This window comes from Typopeltis vanoorti, chromosome 19, assembly GCF_054136105.1.
Source record: "Typopeltis vanoorti isolate ZY-2024b chromosome 19, IOZ_Tvanoo_1.0, whole genome shotgun sequence".
Classification (NCBI taxonomy): Eukaryota; Metazoa; Arthropoda; class Arachnida; order Uropygi; family Thelyphonidae; genus Typopeltis; species Typopeltis vanoorti.
Window position 1 is genome coordinate 50,370,186 of NC_143567.1, and position 22,662 is coordinate 50,392,847.

Below are 22,662 nucleotides of genomic sequence, written 5' to 3' on the forward strand. Positions count from 1 at the left end.
ATAGGTATCTTAATTTTGTGGGCGGTTTAAAGGTGGTTTTGATGTTGTATTTGCGTAGCGTTCTGTCTATTTTTTCAGAAATGCCTCTAACATAAGGAATGGCAATAGCATTCCTGAAATCTTTTTTGTTCTTACTGGTATCTTTATGGAGGATCTTTTGAATAGTTTTTTTATTGTATCCATTTTTTATAAATGTTTGGTTGATGATCTTGTATTCTTGGTTTAGAGCTTGTTCATTAGAACAAATTGTTAGAGCTCTGTGTTTAAGGGTGCTTATGACACTTAGTTTTTGTGTTGGGTGATGGTAAGAATTTTTGTGTATGTATTGGCCTGTGTGTGTAAGTTTGCGGTAGACTGAGAAGGAGAGACAGCCAGAAGGAAGACGTGTGACAAGCGTTAACTACGTAGATTTAGTTTACTGGTATGCAGGGCTATAGCATGTAGCTTGGTTCCTTATACACTTGTATCCTTCCAATGATGACCTCGATACAGGGGTCGAAACGTCAAGTTTTATTTTATTAGTAATTAATAAAATAATCTGTTCAACAGGTGTGTTTTTGTGTCCCTAAATCTACAAATATGAATGCTGATCGCCGTGTAATCTTAAAAGAAAGAATACATAAAAACATTGGAGAAAAGATTAGTCCCACAGATCCAGAAAGACAAAGAACACATCTTCGAACAGGTTCTCGCTCCATGCCACACTTCAAAAAAAGTGAAAGATCTCCTCAAAAATCACAACATCCCATCCAATTGCTTCGATGGCCAGGTATCTCTCCTGACATTAACCCAATAGAAAATCTGTGGGCATAGTGAAAAAGAGACTTGAAAAATTAAATTGTGATACAAAGGATAACTTAATATAATCCATTATAAAAGTATGGGTTCAAGATGCAGAAATAAGAAAAATGTATTCTATGTTAGTAGAGTCCATGCCTAAGAGAATTAATGAACTTATTAGGAGCACATATAACTTATTAGGTGAAGTTCGAGTTTAATTTTTGTGCTTATTTTCTTGCATAATTAAAATATTTTTCTTTAAAATGTGAGTGTTCGGATTAATTTGTTCACTACTGTACTAAATGAAATGAAATACGAAGTCAGAACACATTGGTAAGATTATTCAAAAGGAATTCAATCATTAGTACATATCAAAACCTGAAATACAATTTTGTCACACTTTCATTAAGTATTCCCCTGATCAGTCTCCGTATATAATTTTCTCCTTAACTTGTTTTTCTTGTTTGTTTAGTCAGTCTTTATTATTCTTTCGAAGCACCTCCCTCTTTCATTTTTCAGCCCTGCTTAACTCTTGCCGCTTCTGCAGTTTTTCAATGTTGTTCGACATTATTAACATCATCAGTATTTGTTGAATTCTCATCACCTAACACTTACTAACTTTTAAAACACTTAATATATATCATCTCTCCAGTTTTAATTTCCTTCTACATATTCTTTAATTTTCTCAACACATACATTTCACATACACTGCACTGAATAATATCCCGCAAATTCAAATTGGTGGACAACGTGGTCTTTGCCGTCATTGTTCATTGCTTTGGTGCCATGCCAACAATATAACAATAAATATCAAAATGTTATAAATATACTATTATTCTTAAAAACATAAAAATCTACACTAATACACTATAATACTCTAATTTTCTGATGAAAAAACATAACAAAACAGATACAAATCGCTAATTTTACACGAACACTAAATTACAAGAACACTTGCAATATGAAACCGAAACAAATATAACAGTTATGAAAGATATTGTGTAGTATCATATTGAAAATGAAAATATTGGGGAACTTAATATTGTTAGCATTCAGAAATGTATTTTTTCTAATTCCCTTTCTTAGAATGGGAAAAAGAAAGGTTCACTAACCAGGTGTTTGTTGCCAGGATGAAAAAAAAAAAAACAGATGTGACAATATTGAAGTCATGACAGATAACAGACTAATTTGAAGAAAAACTGTCAATGAGAAGTAATAATGCAACCTCTTTATTAAAAGTATTCTGTACACTCCCTTGAGAATACATATTATAAATATGATTATAGTGATACATTTCATAAAATAACAGTAAACTCAGTAGCCACAGTTCACATGATAATAAAACATAATGCATACATCAGAATAAGGCCAATGAGCAATCAATCATTCACTCATCTTCTTACCAAGTTTGCATATTGTACCATCCCATTGTTGGCAAAACCTCTCTATTTCTTGTAGAATGGGAAAGTAGGAAGAAGATGATGACTTCTGTAAATGATACTTTCTTTCTTTTAGTTTGGATAACTTATCTTCTTGACCATGTAAAGATTTTAATCGCAACTGAAAAAAACATAACAGATAATTATCTAACTATACAATATACACATTTTCATAAAGTACTTAAATATCTGTGGTAGACATAAAATAAAAATAAATAATTTGTAGTTAATACATTTTATAATTCACTGGATGACTTTTGGTTTGATATGCAGAGTTGGATATCTGGTTAACTGATGCTCAACTCTTGTCAACAAAAAATGTGGAATATATGTGTGCATTCTTCAATCCCTGCTCCAACTGTACCTTCAGACAGATGTGTATATGTTAAACATTATGGTCTACTCTTGCATTAGATGACAAGTAATAATGCAACCTCTTTATGTAGTATTCAACTCTTAGCAGAATACTTTAAATTGCTACTCCAGACCTGGGGAACATCATACCTCTATTACACTTATTATATCTGGATAATTCTTATTATACATTATTATATTTGGTATTCCTTGTAAATAAAAACAACAGGCTCTACCATATAGTTATTAATATGGGAACATCATACCTCTATTACACTTATTATATCTGGATAATTCTTATTATACATTATTATATTTGGTATTCCTTGTAAATAAAAACAACAGGCTCTACCATATAGTTACTAATATTTTTCCCCTATTAATTTGCTTTTCAGGAATGCTATCATTCTCATTTAGACTATTCATGAGCACTCTTTTTATGCTCTTGAAAGTTTAAAGTTTATTTTTCACTTGGTTAGAGTATAATAAATTTAGTTTAATCCTTTATCCAAGTGTGAGCAAACAAAGTTTGCACCTGAAAATATCTTCAGGACTGGGGTAAGGTGGTACATGAGTTTCATGTGTTGCTGGATAGTAGAAAGTTCTTTCTGTAGATAATCAAAAGTAGAACAATTAGTTTTGGCTCTTTTGATGAGACATTTTATAATTCCTGTTTTATGACATGGATGATGGGCTGATTCTTTCAGAATATAACGACCTGTGAATGTTGGTTTCCTGTATACTGTAGTTGTAAGAATATTTGAAGATGATCGGATGAGGAGAACGTCTAAAAAAGATAACTGGTTGTTATCTTTTTTAGACGTTCTTTTTGATTATCTACAGAAAGAACTTTCTACTATCCAGCAACACATGAAACTCAATGGCTTTTCTGAAAAAAGTATTCAACGTCTTCTTACATCTTATAATCCTCCACAAAACAACAAAGATTCAATACGTCGAGTACCTATTCCTTATATCTCCGGTATTTCAGAACCTATCGCAAGAATTCTGAAGAAATATGATTTAACAGCTACGTATTCTCCTATTAACAAATTGTCTTCTCATTTTCCTTCTCCTAAAGACAAACGCTCAACTTTATCTCTTCCTGGAGTTTATCAAATTCCTTGCAACTGTGATCTCTCTTACTTTGGACAGACTGGACGTTCTCTTGAAAAAAGAATCCAAGAACATCGATCATCCATTCTTCACAATAAACCTGAAAAGTCTGGTTTGGCTCAACACGGGATTGAAACTGACCACAGCATCCTTTGGTCCAAAACGCGCCTCTTACATAGATCCCGTTATAGGTTCGAACGTTTGTTCAAGGAAAGCGTGGAGGCCTTGCTCCATCATCCCAACCTGAATCGTAATGACTGCATATCTATATCAAAAATCTGGGAAAGCCTAATCAAGATTACTCATTAATAATTTTTTTTTTTTTTTAATAGCAAATTCAATCATGTTTCTACTTCAAAATATTTCGTTTCATACTTAGTGATATAACATCACGCGGCATGTTCTAATTTCAACGATCTATTGTTAGTATTCTAGCTTGTATATTTTTTAAACTGTTCTTGTAATACCACCGACGATGGTCTGCTATTTCCAGACCGAAATATTTGGTTAAATAAATATCTTTCTTGTGATTACGTGATTATATCATTCATTGACTCGGTTGTTTTGATACATTTTTATAAAGAGATTTAATGACAAAACCGAGAATAATTGTAAGACTTTAATGATATAAAACACGACTAGTTTCGGCTTTTGACAGCCTTCTTCAGGTGTCTTCTAAAAATAGGAAACAGCAATAAAAACACTAAAGTTTAAAACTGAGAAACACAGGAAAATTGCAGTACATAATTGACATGAAAACACGTTGTATTTACATTTAAGTTGTTTTAGACTATAAGTTGTTCCTGAACAACTTACATTTAAGTTGTTCAGGTGTCTTTTAAAAATAGGAAACAGCAATAAAAACACTAAAGTTTAAAACTGAGAAGCACAGGAAAATTGCAGTACATAATTGATATGAAAAAACGTTGTATTTACATTTAAGTTGTTCTTTCAAACGTGGCATTGTTTGTTGAGTGCATGCTTGCATACTCTCGTGAACGCCAATACTGAACAACAGCAGAGTGGCTATCAGGGATGTTGTAGCTCAAATTGTTATTTAAATGTTCACGATTAAGGATGATTTCTCTGGACTCCACAATTTTTCTTTCAAACTCATCATGGCAACGAAAGATGTTTTCGGATCTATCCCAGCAGACTGAATGCCCCTGGTGTTCATCGTCAGGATTGTTCGAAAGAACAACTTAAATGTAAATACATTTTTTTTCATGTCAATTATGTACTGCAATTTTCCTGTGCTTCTCAGTTTTAAACTTCAGTGTTTTTATTGCTGTTTCCTATTTTTAGAAGACACCTGAAGAAGGCCGTCAAAAGCTGAAACGTGTTTTATGTCATTAAAGCCTTACAAATTATTCTCGGTTTTAGTCATTAAATCTCTTTATAAATATATATATGTGTGTGTGTGTGTGTGTGTGTTCATTTGAAGATTTACTCGGTTTGATAACATATTCTATAATATTGAATGACTTGAACAGAGGTTAAAATAAATTAGTCATGCAAATAAAGTTTTTATTTTAACCTTGGTTCAAGTCATTCAATATTATAGAATATATATAATATATTCTATAATATTGAATATATTGTATATATTCAATATTATATTGAATATATATAATATATTCAATTAATTTGAATATATTATATATATTCAATATTACATATTCAGAAATTTGCTAAGGTTAAATAATCTGGTTCTGCAACTGGAGGCAATGAGAACTGTCTACCACCTAGAGCCACTCAAAAACATCCATGTCACAGTGGAATTCAAATCCATGGCTTGTTGGTTGTTAGAGAGTAGCAATACTATTCAATCAGCTAGCCAGGTTATGTATACACTAAAAGAAAACAGAAATTGAACCAATACTATTTGTTCAATAGTTAACTCAAAGAATTCAAACCTACTTGGCCAGGCCTGTTGCCGTCATTTAGTTTATAAACATTCTATGAATTACACGACACTGATGCCAAACAAGATTTAGTGATAATGATCCTTTGTATAAAGTTTCAAGCAAAGAGAAAATACAGGTAACCCTCGTATAACGCTGTACTTATACAACACGGTTTCGATATAACGGGTATACAAATTGTAGTAACCCTTTATCTTGTCATATATTTTTCACCATGCAACTTAAATATCAAATTTTATCTTCGTTAAATTTGCGTCTGCCCATATCGTGCATGTAGTTATAAGGTTATAAGTAGCGAATTTATATTAGGGGAAATACCCTTTAGCACGCACGCACGTCAATTGTTTACTGTATAAAGTGTTTATTGTTGAAAATTATCTTCGTTTTCTGCCAGAAAAGTGCATTAAAAATCATAAGTGTATTAATCTCAAGCTGAGCACTTTATTTTCTGGTGAGTTACATACATAATTAATGTGTAATGCTTTTTTATGTAAAAATTTTGTTTTCATAGTAATGGCTACTTTCAACCATATTGCAAAAGAGGGCTTTCACGATATGGTTGAAAACGAAATTAGTGAATTAATTGATGGGGAAATAGATTTAAATGAGGATAAACTGGTACAATTAATAGATGACATCGAACCAAATGGCAGGGAAAGTTCTGCCAAAAATTCTGCTTGTGATGACTCCGTTAAAGAATTCAGTTTAAAGAAATTAGCAGAAGGACTTGGCAAGAACGTTAGGAAGTTATTTTATGGATAATAATCCCTCAATGGAGCGCTCCGGAAAATTCACGAGACAATTGAATATTTGTTTAGCTCCATATTATGAACTTAATAAAAATTGCAGCATAGTGGTAAGCAAGGTCTGATTACTGACTTCTTGATAACTAAACCAGCTGAAGTATGCAATGAGGATTATACAAATCATATACAAGAGATTCAAGTGATGACGACGTCTGGCCCCTCGTAAATAAAGAACATCTACGAAATGTTATTTTTGAAGACAGTGATGGTAATTAAAATATGCATTTTATTTTTATTTTTTTTTGCTAAAACATTATGCATGATGCATTATGTGCAATGAAGTTTACGCATAATTTGTATTTTTATAAGCTTATACTATGTATTTGTTTCATAGTTTATATGTTTTCTTAACTTACATGAATTACCTGAATTAAATAAAAATATTATTTTTTTTTTGTTGGATATGTCATTGTTGTTTATATAATTAAAAAAAAAAAACGATAAGAACATAACCCTACTTTTTCTATGTGATCTGAGTCTCGCATAATGCGATTTATATAATGGGACATTTCTGTGGAACTTAACATCCGCGTTATACAAGGGTTACCTGTAGTTTAAATTGTAAAGAAGGGAATGAATGGAAAAGAGATGGAGAAGGTGATGGCAACAAGATATATGTAACATTTATTAAAAAAAAAAAAAAACTGTCACACAAGAACCTCTCAACAAACATGAATAAAGAAGCAATCCTTGTCAGATACATGTTTATGTATGGTATAATGGTATAAGCAATAACACATTTTTAGTGTGCACTATACTATAGAGGAACAAGATTAAATGAGCCATGTCAATATAATCTACTAATGTAATCCTACAGCACATTAATACCATGGTGGGCTAGGGATTTTATATAATATTCTAAAATTTTATTTATATTTATTACATAATCTGGAAATCTGCTCTAGAGATTATTATTATTACATCACACCTCCAGGGAGTCCAAAGACTCATCGAGGGAGGACATCTACTCTACAACTCCTCGTCTCACTACTCCACCTACTTCATCACTACTCACTACTTCATCATCTACCACCACTAGTACTTTCACAGACAATCACAAACACCCATGCCCACGGCAGGATTCGAACCTGCAGCCTTTTGGCTGGGGAGCAGATATGCTAACCACTCGGCCAACCAGACTGGCAAGATTAAATATGGAACTCTTTCAAGCCACTTTAGGCCCCCAATAAACAGAGCAGTTGTCTAATAATGAGATATACAAATAATTTCTCATCTAAAGATAATCACAAAACATCCATGCCCATGGCAGGATTCAAATGCAGCCTGCTGGTTGAAGACCAGGTTTGTTAATACCAGGCTGGCAAGTTCACTATGACTCTTTACTAAACTCCATTTTCACATTAAATGCTCAAAAATTTTGATTCTCATGCAATTTCACTTTTTATCGCACTTGGAATGAATTTTCAAATATAACTGACAATTTCCATTAGCTGTACAACAAAAATTGGCATGTTCCTTGTAAAAATTACAAGCAATATCCTGAAATATCACTTGATATGATATTTCAGAACATCGCTTTATTAGCCCCATTACTGAGAACTTGCTATCTGATTTACATAAAAGATGGATGAAGACATCTCTCTCAAGATAGATGGCATGACTGCAGGGCCAAGAGCTAAACTTCAGATATCTGAAACACATATCAAATGGATATTCAGGACACCACAATGTGAAGTATGCTGAACTTTAGCAAAGGCTTGTTGGTCTGCAGAAACCAAATCTTCAACCTACTGGAGGAAACTACATATCTAAGAGTAAATTAATGTCAGCAGGTTTGAGATGTGATGTCCACATTCCTCAGAGAAAAAAGGCTAATCCTATGTGATATACTCAATACCACTAGGTGACAGATGAGCTTCATTACCCAGTTGAATAAAATCACTTTGCTAACCAGAAGTGTAAAGTGATCAAAAACCATGTCCGAAACTCAGAGCAAACACATTTGTATTTTTTTTTTTTTTTTTTTTTTTTACATTTCTTCCAGCAAGCAATATAAATGATGTTATCAGAGTAATATGAGTAATAATGGCATAGTAATAATGACTGATGTTTCCAGATATCACACCTAGGATTTTTTTTTTCTTTTTCAAGGTAAAAGCTTTAAAACAGTTTAGCAGTCAGTTACTCTACAACTGACTGCTAAACAGTATACTGGACCAAACCTTAGGGTGATGCTTAAGAAGTATTCTAGATTAGTAAGCAAATAACCTGATAGCCACTAGCATCCTACAAGAGTCCATAGTGGTATGGCTGGGGGAGACTGAGAGACCACAATCTACAGAAAAGACGGGCAAAATTTTTCATATGTGTGGTTAGAAAAGAATTAATGACTTCCTTTATATCCACATCCCTCTCAATTTCAACAAAACAATAACCATGAAAAGGCAAGGAAGAAATAGATCAAATGTGGTAAAAACAAACCACCTAAAACCTTCCAGATTATTATTATTATTATTGTACATGCACCAATATGGATTCAGGGAGGAAGGGGCAAGGACAAGGGGTCATTCCTGATGTCGCTATTCTATCCTGAGAGGATAACGAGATCAGGAACAGTAAATGAATTTAAAGAATGGTATGATAGACTTTGTCTTGTTTAAGATGGCCTTCCATGATGAGTCTTATGACTCCATGGAGGTCTCGAATAATAATAATAATAATATAAATCCTCCACAATCTGCCATAAATATCTAAACTTCTAATATGATTTAGTTCTTTAGCTAATGTTCACAGTGGTTACATGCAATTCCATCAGTATGGAGCATTCAAAGGTAGAATTATTTGTTCATATTGTTTGCAAACCTCATAAAACATTTCTGGATACGATTCACTGAAAGTGGTGAGTGCCACCATCAAATAAATGCAAATTTATGAACTAAACTACTAAACTAGTGAACAGCATCAATATTTCTGTTTTTCTATCTAGTATTACCATAGTGTGAAGGATAAAAGTTGTCTGGATAGAGGTACAGCTCGTTAAAATTTATAGAACATAAAAACATACTGCACTAAAACAAAATTACCTCAGCCATATGCAATAAATCTTCTCAGTATAGGTGATAAACAAATACTGCAGCCAACAGTTGTAATGTCACTTAGAAAATATTCCTAAAAAGAATGGATTCTATAAAACGTGACTGACTGTGGTGAGTTACAGTCAAGACAACTAGAACCAGACAGCATTGTGTGTGTGGGGGGGGGACCCTATCTGTATGTCCATAAGGGGAAATTAAGATTTCTAAGAAAAGAAATCCCTACAAACCTTGTCTAAGACCACTTAGTTTTGAAACTCAGTTGAAAAGATTTTTAAAAAGCTTCATGCTCCATGCCAGGATTAGAACACTGTTCATAATGAAGTGGTGTCTTTACTTCCAACTGTACCATTTATTATTATTATCATTAATATTATACTTCAAGGTGGTCACAAGGACTCATCAAGGGCAGCCATACAGCACCCGAACTAGCTGGCATACTTTCTCTTAAACTCATTCACACTGGACGCACTCACTACTTCAACAGGCAAACTGTTACACTCACTCACACTTCTGTGAGAGAAAAATCTAGCTTTTGCATCTTTCTTAACTGCACACAAACTTAATTTCCACAGACGTCCCCTTGTCCTCTCTCCAATTTCCATATAATGAAAAATTTTATCTATCAATATTCCACAGCACCCTCTCAAAAGTTTATAGAACTCTATCATAGATTGAGATCTATTTGAGAGTATGTGGACTGCAGACTCTGGTAGACAAAAGAAAGAAGGATGCTTGCAGTACACATACTCTCAATCCATCTTCATAATCTACATTTTCCATAATCCCAATATAATCTTTGTAATTCTTCTTTGCAGCCTTTCTGCAGCTTCTTTATTCCTTTGGAACCCAGAAGAACAAATCTGCACACAGTAGTCAAGGTTCACTCATATCAAGTCCTTGTAAAGAGGCAAAATGGCTTCCATATCCTTACATGTCAATGTTTGTTTCAACATTGCAATTATCCTCTGAGTTATATTTGTTATGTGACCTTTGAACTTCAACTTTCTATCCACAATACCTCTAAGATCTCTAGCCTTGTCAGTTACTCCAAGCATAATCCAACCAATATAATATACTGCTGTCTGCATCATGCCAAAGTGCCTAACTTTACATTTACTAACAATGAATTGACAGCCATCATGGTTTACTCACACTTCCAGCCTATTTAAATCACCCTGTAAATGCTGTACATTCAGTAGCATCTCTGATTGCCTGCCTATCTTTACATCATCAGCAAACACCTGAAGATCTCCTGTCAGACCTTTTCCAATATCATTAATATATATTAATATATAGATTAAACAACAATAGTCTAAAGACTGATCCCCGAGACATATCACTGGTCACCTTAGATCTGGCAGATTCACATCCCCCATATACCATATTCTAATACCTGTCCATCAGCCACCCACTTATTCAAGATAATATATAATAATATATAATCCAAGATAATATAATAGTTTATATTACAATCCCATAATTTCTAGTTTATGCAATAGCCTTTCATGTAGTATCCTATCAAATGCCTTAGCAAAGTCCAACAGTACTGCTGCTGCTGCTATTTCCCTTTTAATCATTTCTGACCGTAGGTGACCTTGTAGGCATTGCCCACAAAGTATTCTTGGTGAGATTTTTACAGGGTAGTTCACCACTGCTTTCCCCAACCCCCAATTTTATCCGGGCTCGGGACCGGCATATGGCTGGGACATATTCATGACTGCAATCGATGCGTGTTCACGGGTCCGGTTTGCCTGTTCTGGGGAACGAAAAACCCGAGTTTCCAGGTGAAAAAAAAAAACCTTACTTCTATGAGACCTGCTAACTCACCTTTCATCAAAACAGACCAGATAAAGGTTCCTCACATCAATTGGCTAAATTTGGACTTACTTCCATGATGTTGAGTGGATGCCAGTTGGGTATAATTGAGTTGCAGAAATTATAAAGAACATCTGTTAGTTCTGGAGCACATCTCTTGAGCATAACATGCAGCATACCATCAGGACCAGAAGCCTTTTTGATATCCAGGATAGTGATATCTGGTTATAATAAACTTGATTGACAAGTTATGTATTCAATGGTGTAGTAGTGAAATAGCTGCTGTTGGTTCAAATCCCATTGTCAGTGACATTTGTGATTGTCTTGAGGAGATGAGGAAGTGGGAGATGAATTTCACTGCATGGTGCGAGACTACTGCCCCACTTAAGTGGAAGGGGGGGGGGTTGAAAAGGTTTCATTAGTTTCTATAGCAGTGCTTTCGGATTATGTAACACACACACACACACACACACACACACACACACACACACACACACACACACAACACCCTACTCACTCATGGTTCTAATGTACTATAAGTTTACAACCTTTCATTTTCATAGGTGGGAATCACAAAAAAAAGTTCATAATAAAAATTGGCCAAGATGTGCATGGTGTGCTCTCATTGATCTCAGTGACAAGCAAAAGAAGGACAGTGAAATTTGACTCTTGTAATCATGTCATCTTGGATTAGACATTAGAATGAGAATGAAACAATAGTCATGTTTTTATTATTATTAAGAGAGACCTCCAGGGAGTCAGAGACTCATCGAGGGAGGCCAAATATTTATTCTTGAATTCATTCACACTGCTTGCACTTACAACATCCAATGGCAATCCATTCCAATCATTCACCGCCCTCTGAGACAAAAATCTAGCCCTCACACCCTTCTTGGCGGCCTCAGCCTCCAAGGATGCCCTCTCATTCTTTCCCCACCCTCCATAAATTGAAAAATTCCAGCAATTGAAATCGTGTATGATCCTTTCAGAAGTTTGTAAATCTCATTCATATCACCCCTCTTTCTCCTGTTTGCTAGTGTGAGCAGTCTACAAATTCTCAATCTGTCTTCATAATCAGCATTCCACAATCCTGATATCATTTTTAATAATCTCCTTTGTGCTCTCTCCAATATATCAGAATCACCATGAAAACCAGGAGACAAAACTTGCGCATAATAGTCCAAGTGAGGTCTTATCAAGGCCTTGTAAAGAGGCAAATAACATCCTACATGTGAACGTTCATTTCAATATTGCAATTATCTTTTGAGTTGTATTTGCAATCTTTGCCATATGGCCCCTAAACTTCAACTTCTTATCTATTAACACTCCAAGATCCCTAGTCTCATCAGTTATTTCTAGTCTAATCCCACAAATATAATACATTGGATATCTAATTATGCTGAAGTGAATGACTTTACATTTACTCACATTGAACTGACACCTACAATTCCAGCCTATTCAAATTATTCTGCAAGTACTATATATCAGCAGCATTTCTGATTACCATACCTATCTTTGCATCATCAGCAAATAGCTGTATGTTGCTTGTCAAATCCTTCCCAATATCATTAATGGACAGATAGAATAGCAGTGGACCAAGCACTGATCATTGTGGCACACCACTTGTTACCTTAAACCTTGTCTGACTCAGATTCCCCATATACCACTTTTTGATATCTGTCGGTCAGCCATCTTCTTATCCATGCTAATATTGTATAACCCAAACCCATTTTCTCCAATTTATGCAACAGTCTACCATGCTGTATTCTACCATTCCCCCTTGTCTAGTTCAATGGCAACATTGTTACCAAGGCCTCTGACTGTATAAGATGGGATATTTTATGGGACATCATGCAAGAATCAGGAATACCAAACCATCTAGTAACCCTCATAAAGGACTTATATCAACAAAATCAAGCAACAGTAAGAATTGAAAACTCAGTGTCCCCTGTTCCAGTTTGAAAAAGGTTCAAGACAAGGATGCATACTCTCATCATTACTATTCAACCTTTACAGCAAAACTATAATGAAAAAATCTCTAGAAAAGTAGAATGGAGGCATTAAATTAGGTGCCAAACATTCACTAACCTATGATACGCAGATGACACAGTGATAATAGCAACAAATGAACAGGAATTAAAATCCATCCTAAATCAATTAGAATGGCAAAGCTTAAGCCATGGTTTACGAATAAATCGAGACAAAACCAAAATAATGGTTTTAAACAATGCAGAAGAGATAGATGTAGAAGGAATTGAAATTGTCTGCAATTTCAATTACCCTGGAGTGATAATAACAAAAAAAGATGGATGTAAAAAAGAGATAAGAAGAAGAACAACACTTGCTAAGAAAGTGATTTGGAAACACCAAAATTAAGCTTGTAGAAATCTTAGTTTATTCAATCTTTCTCTATGCTTTTGAATCTTGGACAATGAAAAAAGATGACAGAAGAAGAATTGAGGCGTTCGAGCTCTGGTGCTGAAGAAGATTGTTAACAGTGTTTTGGACAGAAAAACGGACAAACAAAAGTATCCTAGAAGAACTTAATATCCACACAAGACTAATAAACATAACTGACAAGAGAGTGCAATATTTTGGACACATATGTAAAAGGGAAGGCAACTGCCTGAAAAAAATAATCATCCAGGTAAACCGTGTGGGAAAAGAAAAAGAGGAAAACCACCCTACATGTGGATTGACCAAATATCAAGAATCACTGGACTTAAACTAGAACAAGCAATAAGAGAAGCACAGGAGAGAAAGAAATGGTGAAGCATCATCAGGAAGGTCACGAGTCCTCAGACATGAGCTGATCCGAGAGAGAGAGACCTTCCCTTAGTAAATCCATGTTGTTCATTGCAAAATAGAGATTCACTGTCAACCCATTTCTGAATGCGAGTCCTAACCAATTTTTCCAAAAGTGCATTTTTGAAAACAAAAATGCACTTCCACCTAAAAAATTTTGCACAGCACCTCACTTGATAGCATATTCTTTTTTTTTCTCAATCTCACAAGACATGATTTGGTAATATAGATTCAGTGACTTTACATTTACTCACATTGAACTGACACACATTTTTCCATGGCCACAATTCCAGTCTATTCAAATCATTCTGCAAGTACTGTATAAGCTGAATCTGTATTACTAAATTCCCCTATCTACCACATGGGAATGTACCCATGTAGCTTAATGATCATTCTGGTGACATTCTGGAAACAAGAATATCACAGATTAAAAGGTTTTGAACCAAAGTGCTTATGAAGAATTAATGGCATAAATTGGACTGATAAAATAGATATTAGTCACAAGTGAATGTATCATAATATTTTGTTACAATTATGATTTTTCAATCACAGCGACAGAAAATCACAAGTGCACACACAGCCTTAGATCTACTATTAGAGTATCTTGGAAGGAAACTGATTGGTAAATACACAGGAAAAAAAAAAAAAAAGTTTATTCTTCAAGAAAATGGCTGCCTCAGTTGCCACATGCAATGTATGTAGTAGTATATTTTCTTGAACAGTCTTGACTTCGGTGTCTCAAAACCTGCTGATGTCAATACTGCATGTTTGGAAAGTGTATAGAATAGTAAAAAAAAAAAACATGTAAAGGGCATAAAAATCAGGTCTGGAGATACTTCGTGTTATTCACATTCGGAATAATGCAAGAAGCCTCACTACTTTATAAACACTCCTTGTGTATTGGAAAAGATTTTCAAACAAGAAAAGCCAATAATTATTAAATTATGCAAGGATATGATCAAAAAACAGTTAAAATTAATTTTTACATGTATATCAAAAAGCAGCAAAATTAGATACCACTAGAGGCATGGATATTCACTTCATATATACAAGGGAAATGATGTTGATTTAATGAGTTAAAATATGTTTTGTAAATGGAAAACATAAAAAATATAAAAAACATAAAAAACATAAAAACATAGTACATAAAAAAGGAAAGTTACATCAAATCTCACTTAAACATGACAACAGCATAAAAAAAAGCTGATAAATGTTAAAAACAGAATGTACAAACAAAATTCTAAAGAAAACTTTTTGATGGTGCATAATTTCAAAAATGCAGATTTGGAAGATGCATCTCATAAATGTCCTTTAATCGGCTGAACAGATAACATTGCTTCAGTTTTTAAGAAATCATTCAAAGATTTAGGAATGCTAAATTTCATGAAGTTTGTAGCAAAGCTTCTGATGATCTATTTTTGGTCATCAGATGTGCAAAATAATTTTTCATTAAACTGCAGTGAAATTTATTGATTTATATCATAATCAGAGATAAAGGTGTTAAAGATCTGTGACTCAGAAAGGAATACTTCGTTATCCCAACTGAATACAACAAATTTGTATAGGGAGGTGAAGTCTGGGAAAAAGCTAGGTAAGTGGATGCTTAATACCTTTTGTTCCCATGACAGTTGCATTCACTATTTGGCCTCATTTCTGAACATCAATCATTTGCTAAAATAGTTTTGAGGGAAAAAATTATACATATGCCACCAAAAAAAAAGAGATGGCCAGCTGGAAAAGTGGCAGCCATGCAAAACACTTTTTTTTTAGAAAGACTTTTGAGAATGCTTCAAAATAAATGAGGGGAAAATGTTAAGAATGGTACAAGTGGAATGCTTCTGAAAGGATTAACTTGAAGTAATTTTTATTTGCTTATTTATTGAATTTTATTTTAAAAGTAACTATTTTTACTTTTAAAATAAAATGGGGTGCTTAAGGGTCAAAGCTGTATAACTGAGAGGAGACCTCCACATAGCCTTTAAAGGAATGCGGAGAACCGACCAGGGCTTCTGACCTAATGTCCAATCCTCACCTTCTCGTGGTGCACCCTGTTGGGTATCTACTTGGATACTGAACGGACAAGGATGGGCTGGCAATTTGGGATTTAGCCGACCAAATTGTATTCTTATTGGTTAAACCAAAATAAAAAATGATGGTACAACATGACAAAATTTCATGCCGGCTGGGGCGTCGCCCGGTTAAACAAGGCCCCCGTTGTTTTCGCCAGGGAACCAGGGCGAACAGCGAAAAGTCAGCTACTGGAACAAATCTGAAAACAAACCCCAACTCAACATCACCAGAGTTAAAGATCGGTACTATCAACGTAAGAAGCCTGAATGGCAAAGAAATGGAGCTAGCTGAGGAATTAGATAAGTACCAGATCGACATAATAGGGGTGACTGAAACAAAAAAGACCAAAACTGGTGAGATCTTTCTGAGCAATAAATACAAAATGTTATATTCAGGCAATAACAATCAAGGAAAAGAAGGAGTAGCCATAGTATTCAACACAAAATACGAGGCTAATCTTCTTGAATGGCAGTCAGTCTCAAGTAGAGTAATGTGGGCAAATATGAGAATGGGGAACTGGACAATGAGACTTATTTGTGCCTATGGTGCCACAGAAGGTTCTACTAAGGTAGAAGTGGAGGAATTTTTTGAGGCTTTAGAAAAAGCAACTGACACAATGAAAAAGGAAAAGTTGGTCCTTGTTGGGGATCTAAATAGTAGAGTAGGAAATGATTGTGAGACATACAAAAATATTTTGGGAAAATTTGGAGAAAAGAGCAAAGCTAATAATAATGGCAAATATCTGTTGGATTTCTGCTCAGGACATGGACTGGTTATTACTAACACCATGTTCCAACATAAAAATGTGCACAAATTCACATGGAGAGAAGAGGCTAGGAATAAGAAAAGTCTCATTGACTATGTTATTGTTGATAGTGATGTTTTCTCCCTGGTGCAGGACACCAGAGTGTACAGAGGATTTGAAATTGGAAGTGATCACTATTTAGTCTTGAGCAGGGTAAAATTGAATTTCATATTGAAAAGAATAACATGTAAGAAAGTTTTAAAGCGAATAAAAGTTGAGCAGCTCTCAGATGTAAACTGTAGACTAAAATACAGAAATATTATTGAAAAGAAAATGAAAAAGTTTGAGAACAGGAATCAAACCTTGGAGATTCAATGGCAAACTCTGAAGGAAACATTGATTGATTCTGCCAGAGAGGCATGTGGTGAGGTTGTGTGCAAAGATAAAAAAATCAGAACTCCCTGGTGGACACAGGAAGTTAAAGAGGCAGTGAAGGAAAAGAAGAAAGCATATCAAAAGTTCCTGGCAAATAAGTCAGCTTTTACTCTTACAGAATACAGAGACAAATGTAAGAAAGCTAAACAGTGTGTAAAACTAGCTAAACAAAAGTCATGGGAGGACTTTGGCAAGAATATAGAAAATAAATATCAAGAAGGTGGCAAAATATTCTGGAGGTTGTTGAAGAAGCTTAGGAATGGAGGAAAGAGTGCTGTAAAAGGAATTAGAGATGATAAAGGTGAAATGAAAACAGGAGAAAAAGATATCCTTGAAGTATGGAGTAATTACTTTGAAAAACTGCTAAATGAAACAAGCAGTGATGACAGCATAGTGATAAAAAACACTGACCAGGCATGCAGTCAGGAATACATATCCATACTTGAAGTAGAAAAAGCCATCAAAGGCTTGAAATGTGGAAAGGCAGCAGGAGTAGATGATATTCGACCAGAAATGCTGAAGTATGGTGGTATAAGAGTCTTACAGTGGCTGCACTGCATAGTTCAGGAAGCCTGGACAGAGGGACGAATTCCCGATGATTGGAGTAGAGCTCTCATAGTACCCATATATAAAAAGGGAAATAAAACTGAATGTGAGAATTACAGAGGTATTTCCCTACTGAGTGTTCCTGGCAAGATCTATGCAAGTATACTTGAGAAACGGTTGAGAAGAATTGTGGAAGAAAAGCTTGGTGAAGAACAAGCTGGATTCAGGCCAAATAGAGGCTGTCAGGATCAGATCTTCACTTTACGACAAATAGTCGAGAAAGCATGGGAATATAACAAAGATCTGTATTTAAGTTTTGTCGATTTGGAAAAGGCATATGACAAGGTGCCAAGAGAGAAGCTATTCAATACGCTGCAGTTATATGGTGTCAATGGGGCATTATATCAAGCAATACTTAGTCTTTATTTGAGTTGTAAGTCAGCAGTTAGAATTGAAGGAAGTACAGGAAGATGGTTTAATGTTAAATCTGGTGTGAGACAAGGATGTACATTATCCCCTCTGTTATTCATTATCTATATAGATCACATTATGAAGGAATGTGGTATTAAACCTGATATCAAAATTGGAGATGTTAATGTCAGCTCTTTGCTTTATGCGGATGATGTTATACTTCTAAATAAATCCGCTACAAGTCTGCAAGATTCTCTGACTAAATTGAATAACTGTTGTAATAGATATGGTATGAAGGTCAGCAATAAAAAGACAAAGACAATGAAAATAGGCAGAATCATTGAAAATGTCAACTGTGTTGTGAATGGAGAACCTGTGGAACAAGTAAAACATTTCAGCTACTTAGGCACAATTTTTACTGAAGATGGTAAACTAAATATAGAAACAGACAACAGAATCAGCAAGGCTGGTATCGTGGGAAGTCAAATGAATAAATTCATATGGAATAAGAAAGAAATTAATTGGAACACTAAATTAGCTGTGTACAAGACGGTGTTCAAACCAATTTTAACTTATGGATCTGAGAGCTGGGTCAGAAGTAAAACACTTGACCAAAGACTAGAGACCGCAGATATGAGAGTCCTGAGAAAGATTAGAGGCGTGAACAGATGGCATCAATGGCAATATCATATTAAAAATGAAGATATTAGGAAAGAACTTGACATTGTCAGCATCCAGGAATGCGTTAGCAGAGCTAATCTCAGATGGTATGGTCACTTAAATAGAATGGGAGAGGAAAGATTAGCAAAACAAGTGTTCTCTGCCAGGTTGGCAGGAAAACGACCCAGAGGAAGACCAAGATATAGGTGGATTGATACGGTACAAAATGCTTTAGACGATAGAAATATAAGATCTGATAATGTTGGAGTCTTGACAAGTAACAGACTGATTTGGAGGAAAATTGTAGATAGGAAGTTAGTAATGATGTAATTTTTTCATGTAGTACTGTCATATCCTGTACACCCCTTGAGGGTACATAGCAGGAATTTGATGATGATGATGATGATGATGAAGTAACTATTTTAATTTTATAGTTTATCAATAAACATTAAAAATCAATCTAGGTATTCTGACCACCCCTTGTATATTTTACGTATCTTCAGACTTCAGACCAACAGTATTATAGTGTATATAATCTCTTTATCCAACTCTGCCATAACATTATCATAAAATATGAGCTAACTGCTCAGGCATAAACTCCCTTTAGTAAACCCATGCAGTTCCTTGCAAGGTATACTCTTCTCTAAAATCTTTACAATTAGTCCAGATATTGATAGCTCAATAGTTAGACACATCACTCTTTGCACTACCCTTATGCAATGGGATTATCATACATTCTTTCTATTCCTGTGAGAGCTTTCCTGAGCTAAGACTCAAATTATACAAACATATCAAGAGCCCAGCCAGTTCAGCTAAATATTTCTTTAGCACGTGTGCCGATATCTCATCTGTCCCAGTGACAAATTCTTATTCTTATTTTACAAGTTACTAAGAATTTAGTAACTTGTAAAATGCAAGAATTTTTTAAACTTTAGTTCAAATAAATTTTAACTTTAATTAAAATTCATTTTAATTTTGTTAGTGATTCGGGTCGGTGAGAAGGATATAATCCCTGTATCATTATATTCAACGATTAAAGTGAAGTGGCTTTATCAAAATTTGCCTTAACTTTTGAAAATTTTTTGAATATTTGGGTTTTTAACGATTATCCTGCCTAGTCAACACCCCCGGTTCGTTACATTTAGCGAATCAACGTGTGGCTGTTCTGTCAAAATTTATTTAAGAAATTTCAAATAATTAAAATTTTTTTAATTTATTAAAATCGTAAAAGAACCACACACGCCTGGATCATTACAGGGGTGCTTTGATAGAAATTGCATGCGGGCGGCAAAGACCCTAGCACCGGTTCTGGTTACATACACCAGGTTGATAGATTTTGGTGAAGTGAATACTCATTATTTGAACTGCCCCATCTTCTTCTGATACTAGGGATACCATCTACATTCAGTAAAAGTATTCTTCCACATTCATTCTTTCTTTTACTCTTGCAGCATAACAATTTCAACCAATTTCATTTTATAGTGTAACTTAGCTTTGTATACAATACTCATAACTTTTATGTCTTGAGCTTTATATGTTTTGTAACTTCTCTCACTCTTATTCTCATGATGTTCCTTTCAACATCATCTTCTTCTTATGGATCTCTTATTTAATGAGATTGCACATCCATTTCATTCCTTTTTATTCTTGAAACTCTAGGAACACATTCAGATAGTGCATCATTAAAGCACTTTTTCAAACCTTCCTATGGATTTATGATATACCCTACCATTCAACAATTGATACCATAGAGACAAAGATAATATTCTCCCAAGTTTGTCATAATTTCCAGATTTGTAGTTCAGCATATAACCTCTCCTGATCGATACATCCATATAGTTGGCTACTTCCCAGATCAGTACAGCATGATCACTGTCACCAACTGGTGGCAAAACAGTTACATCTTTAAGTGAGACACCATCTGATGCTATGATTAAATCTAACACTTTGTCCTTTATTTACGCATCTATGAGGTAGCAAAGCCAGCAAAAACAAAATAATAGATTTTTTTATTATTATTATTTATTTTTTATAAAAGAGAAAGCAATATAATTAATATTGAAAATAGTATATAATTTATGAAATAACTTGATATAACTTATGAAAAAGTTATATTCTGTAAAAGCTACAATAAAATAAAATAAAATTAGCATTCTCAACATAGTACATATAAGGAATAGTATATGCTTGGTAATAACATCTTACAATGGTAATAAACCTAGCACAGTTGAATATATATATATGAGATTTAAGGGATATATAAACTCTTTGCACCTCAACCTAATCAGGTTGAGGTGCAAAAAGTTTTGTGTAAAATTGAATTTTAAAAAATTAAAAAGACAGTAAATACAAATTATTAAACTAAAGTTCAAATTACCTAGGTATATAAACAATACATTCCTACCCTATCCAAATCCACAAAAATCAACTTCAAAAACTTCTAAACATGAACAGGAAACATCATGTAACTTTATAACATAATGTTCATGTCATAAAGTTTATGTTTGTGTTATAGTAATATATAAGAGGAAACATTATGATATAAAGTCACACAATGTTTCCTCTTTGTGTTTAGAAGTTTCAAAGTTGATTTGTGCATTATAGCGACAGGTGCTAAAAATGTCTTTAAAGTTCTCCTCCTATGTGCATGAACACTATTGAACATAATGATTCCATATCATAACGTTTCTGTGATGTAGCACGTTTTCATTAAATTTTCTGGATAATGCTTTAATGAATTTTTAATATCAATAATACCCTTACTCATATCAAAGAGAAATATCAGCCAATTGCATATTTTATACAGTGAACAATAACGTGGGTTCTACCGTTGATTTTCTTGAGTTGGTGGGACGAAAAATCCAAGTTTCCAGGAGAAAAAACCTTTTTACAACCCTGCCAGAGATTGAAAAACTTAGGGACCAGTTGAAAAAAAGTTGAATTTTTAGTAAAAATTCCTCAGTTGAAAAAAAGGCTTAGTAAAAATTCCTCTAGTTGGTGACTAGAATAGAACTTACGATGCTCTTTCTTCAGGTGGCACACACCACTTCCACTGAGCTACACAGGTGCACTTGTCCAAAGTTAGATATATTAAAAAAAAAAAAAAAAATCAGCTGATGCCTTTTATTCCTGTATAGAAAGTAGGCATGGCTGTTTTAGTCCCATCTAACTTTTTGAAGAATGAACGAGCAGTTCATTGCCACCAGTAACCAATCAGAGATAAATGGCCCAAGACTATCACTAATTATAAATGGCAACTGATGAAGAGATCGGTAAGAAAGCGCTTCCATCTTGTGGATACTAACCCTAACAAGACATGTTATTGTCTAAAATAGAGTGGATTCTACAGTTGATTTTCTTGAGTTTACTGGACATAAAACCTGAGTTTCTTGGAGGAAAAACATGCTTGCACCATGTGAGAGATTAACTAACTTGGGAACCAGTTGAAGAAAGGCTAAGAAAAAGTTCCTATAGTTGGCGAATAGACTTCAACTTAAGTCTATCTCCATGCAGCCTAGCACATTTCACCTAGAAACTCGGGTTTTTTGCCCCTCAGAACAGGCAAACTGGCCCCATGAAGACACACGGATTTACAGTCGTGAATACTTTCCCTCAGGGGATGCAGCAGAGGAGTGATGAGCCCGCTGCACTGATTCACCATAAACCTCCTCATTAGGGAACTCACAACTCATCCTAAGA

General features: G+C 34.4%; 1 protein-coding gene across 1 annotated transcript in view; it reads right to left on the reverse strand.

Moving 5' to 3' along the window:
• Dys (Dystrophin) overlaps nt 1–22,662 on the reverse strand; it is a 923,162-nt gene that overhangs the window by 691,393 nt on the left and 209,107 nt on the right. The window contains exon 20 of the mRNA XM_090409612.1: nt 2,184–2,340. Coding sequence (XP_090265738.1) covers nt 2,184–2,340 — 157 coding nt within the window. The remainder of the gene's footprint in view (nt 1–2,183; nt 2,341–22,662) is intronic.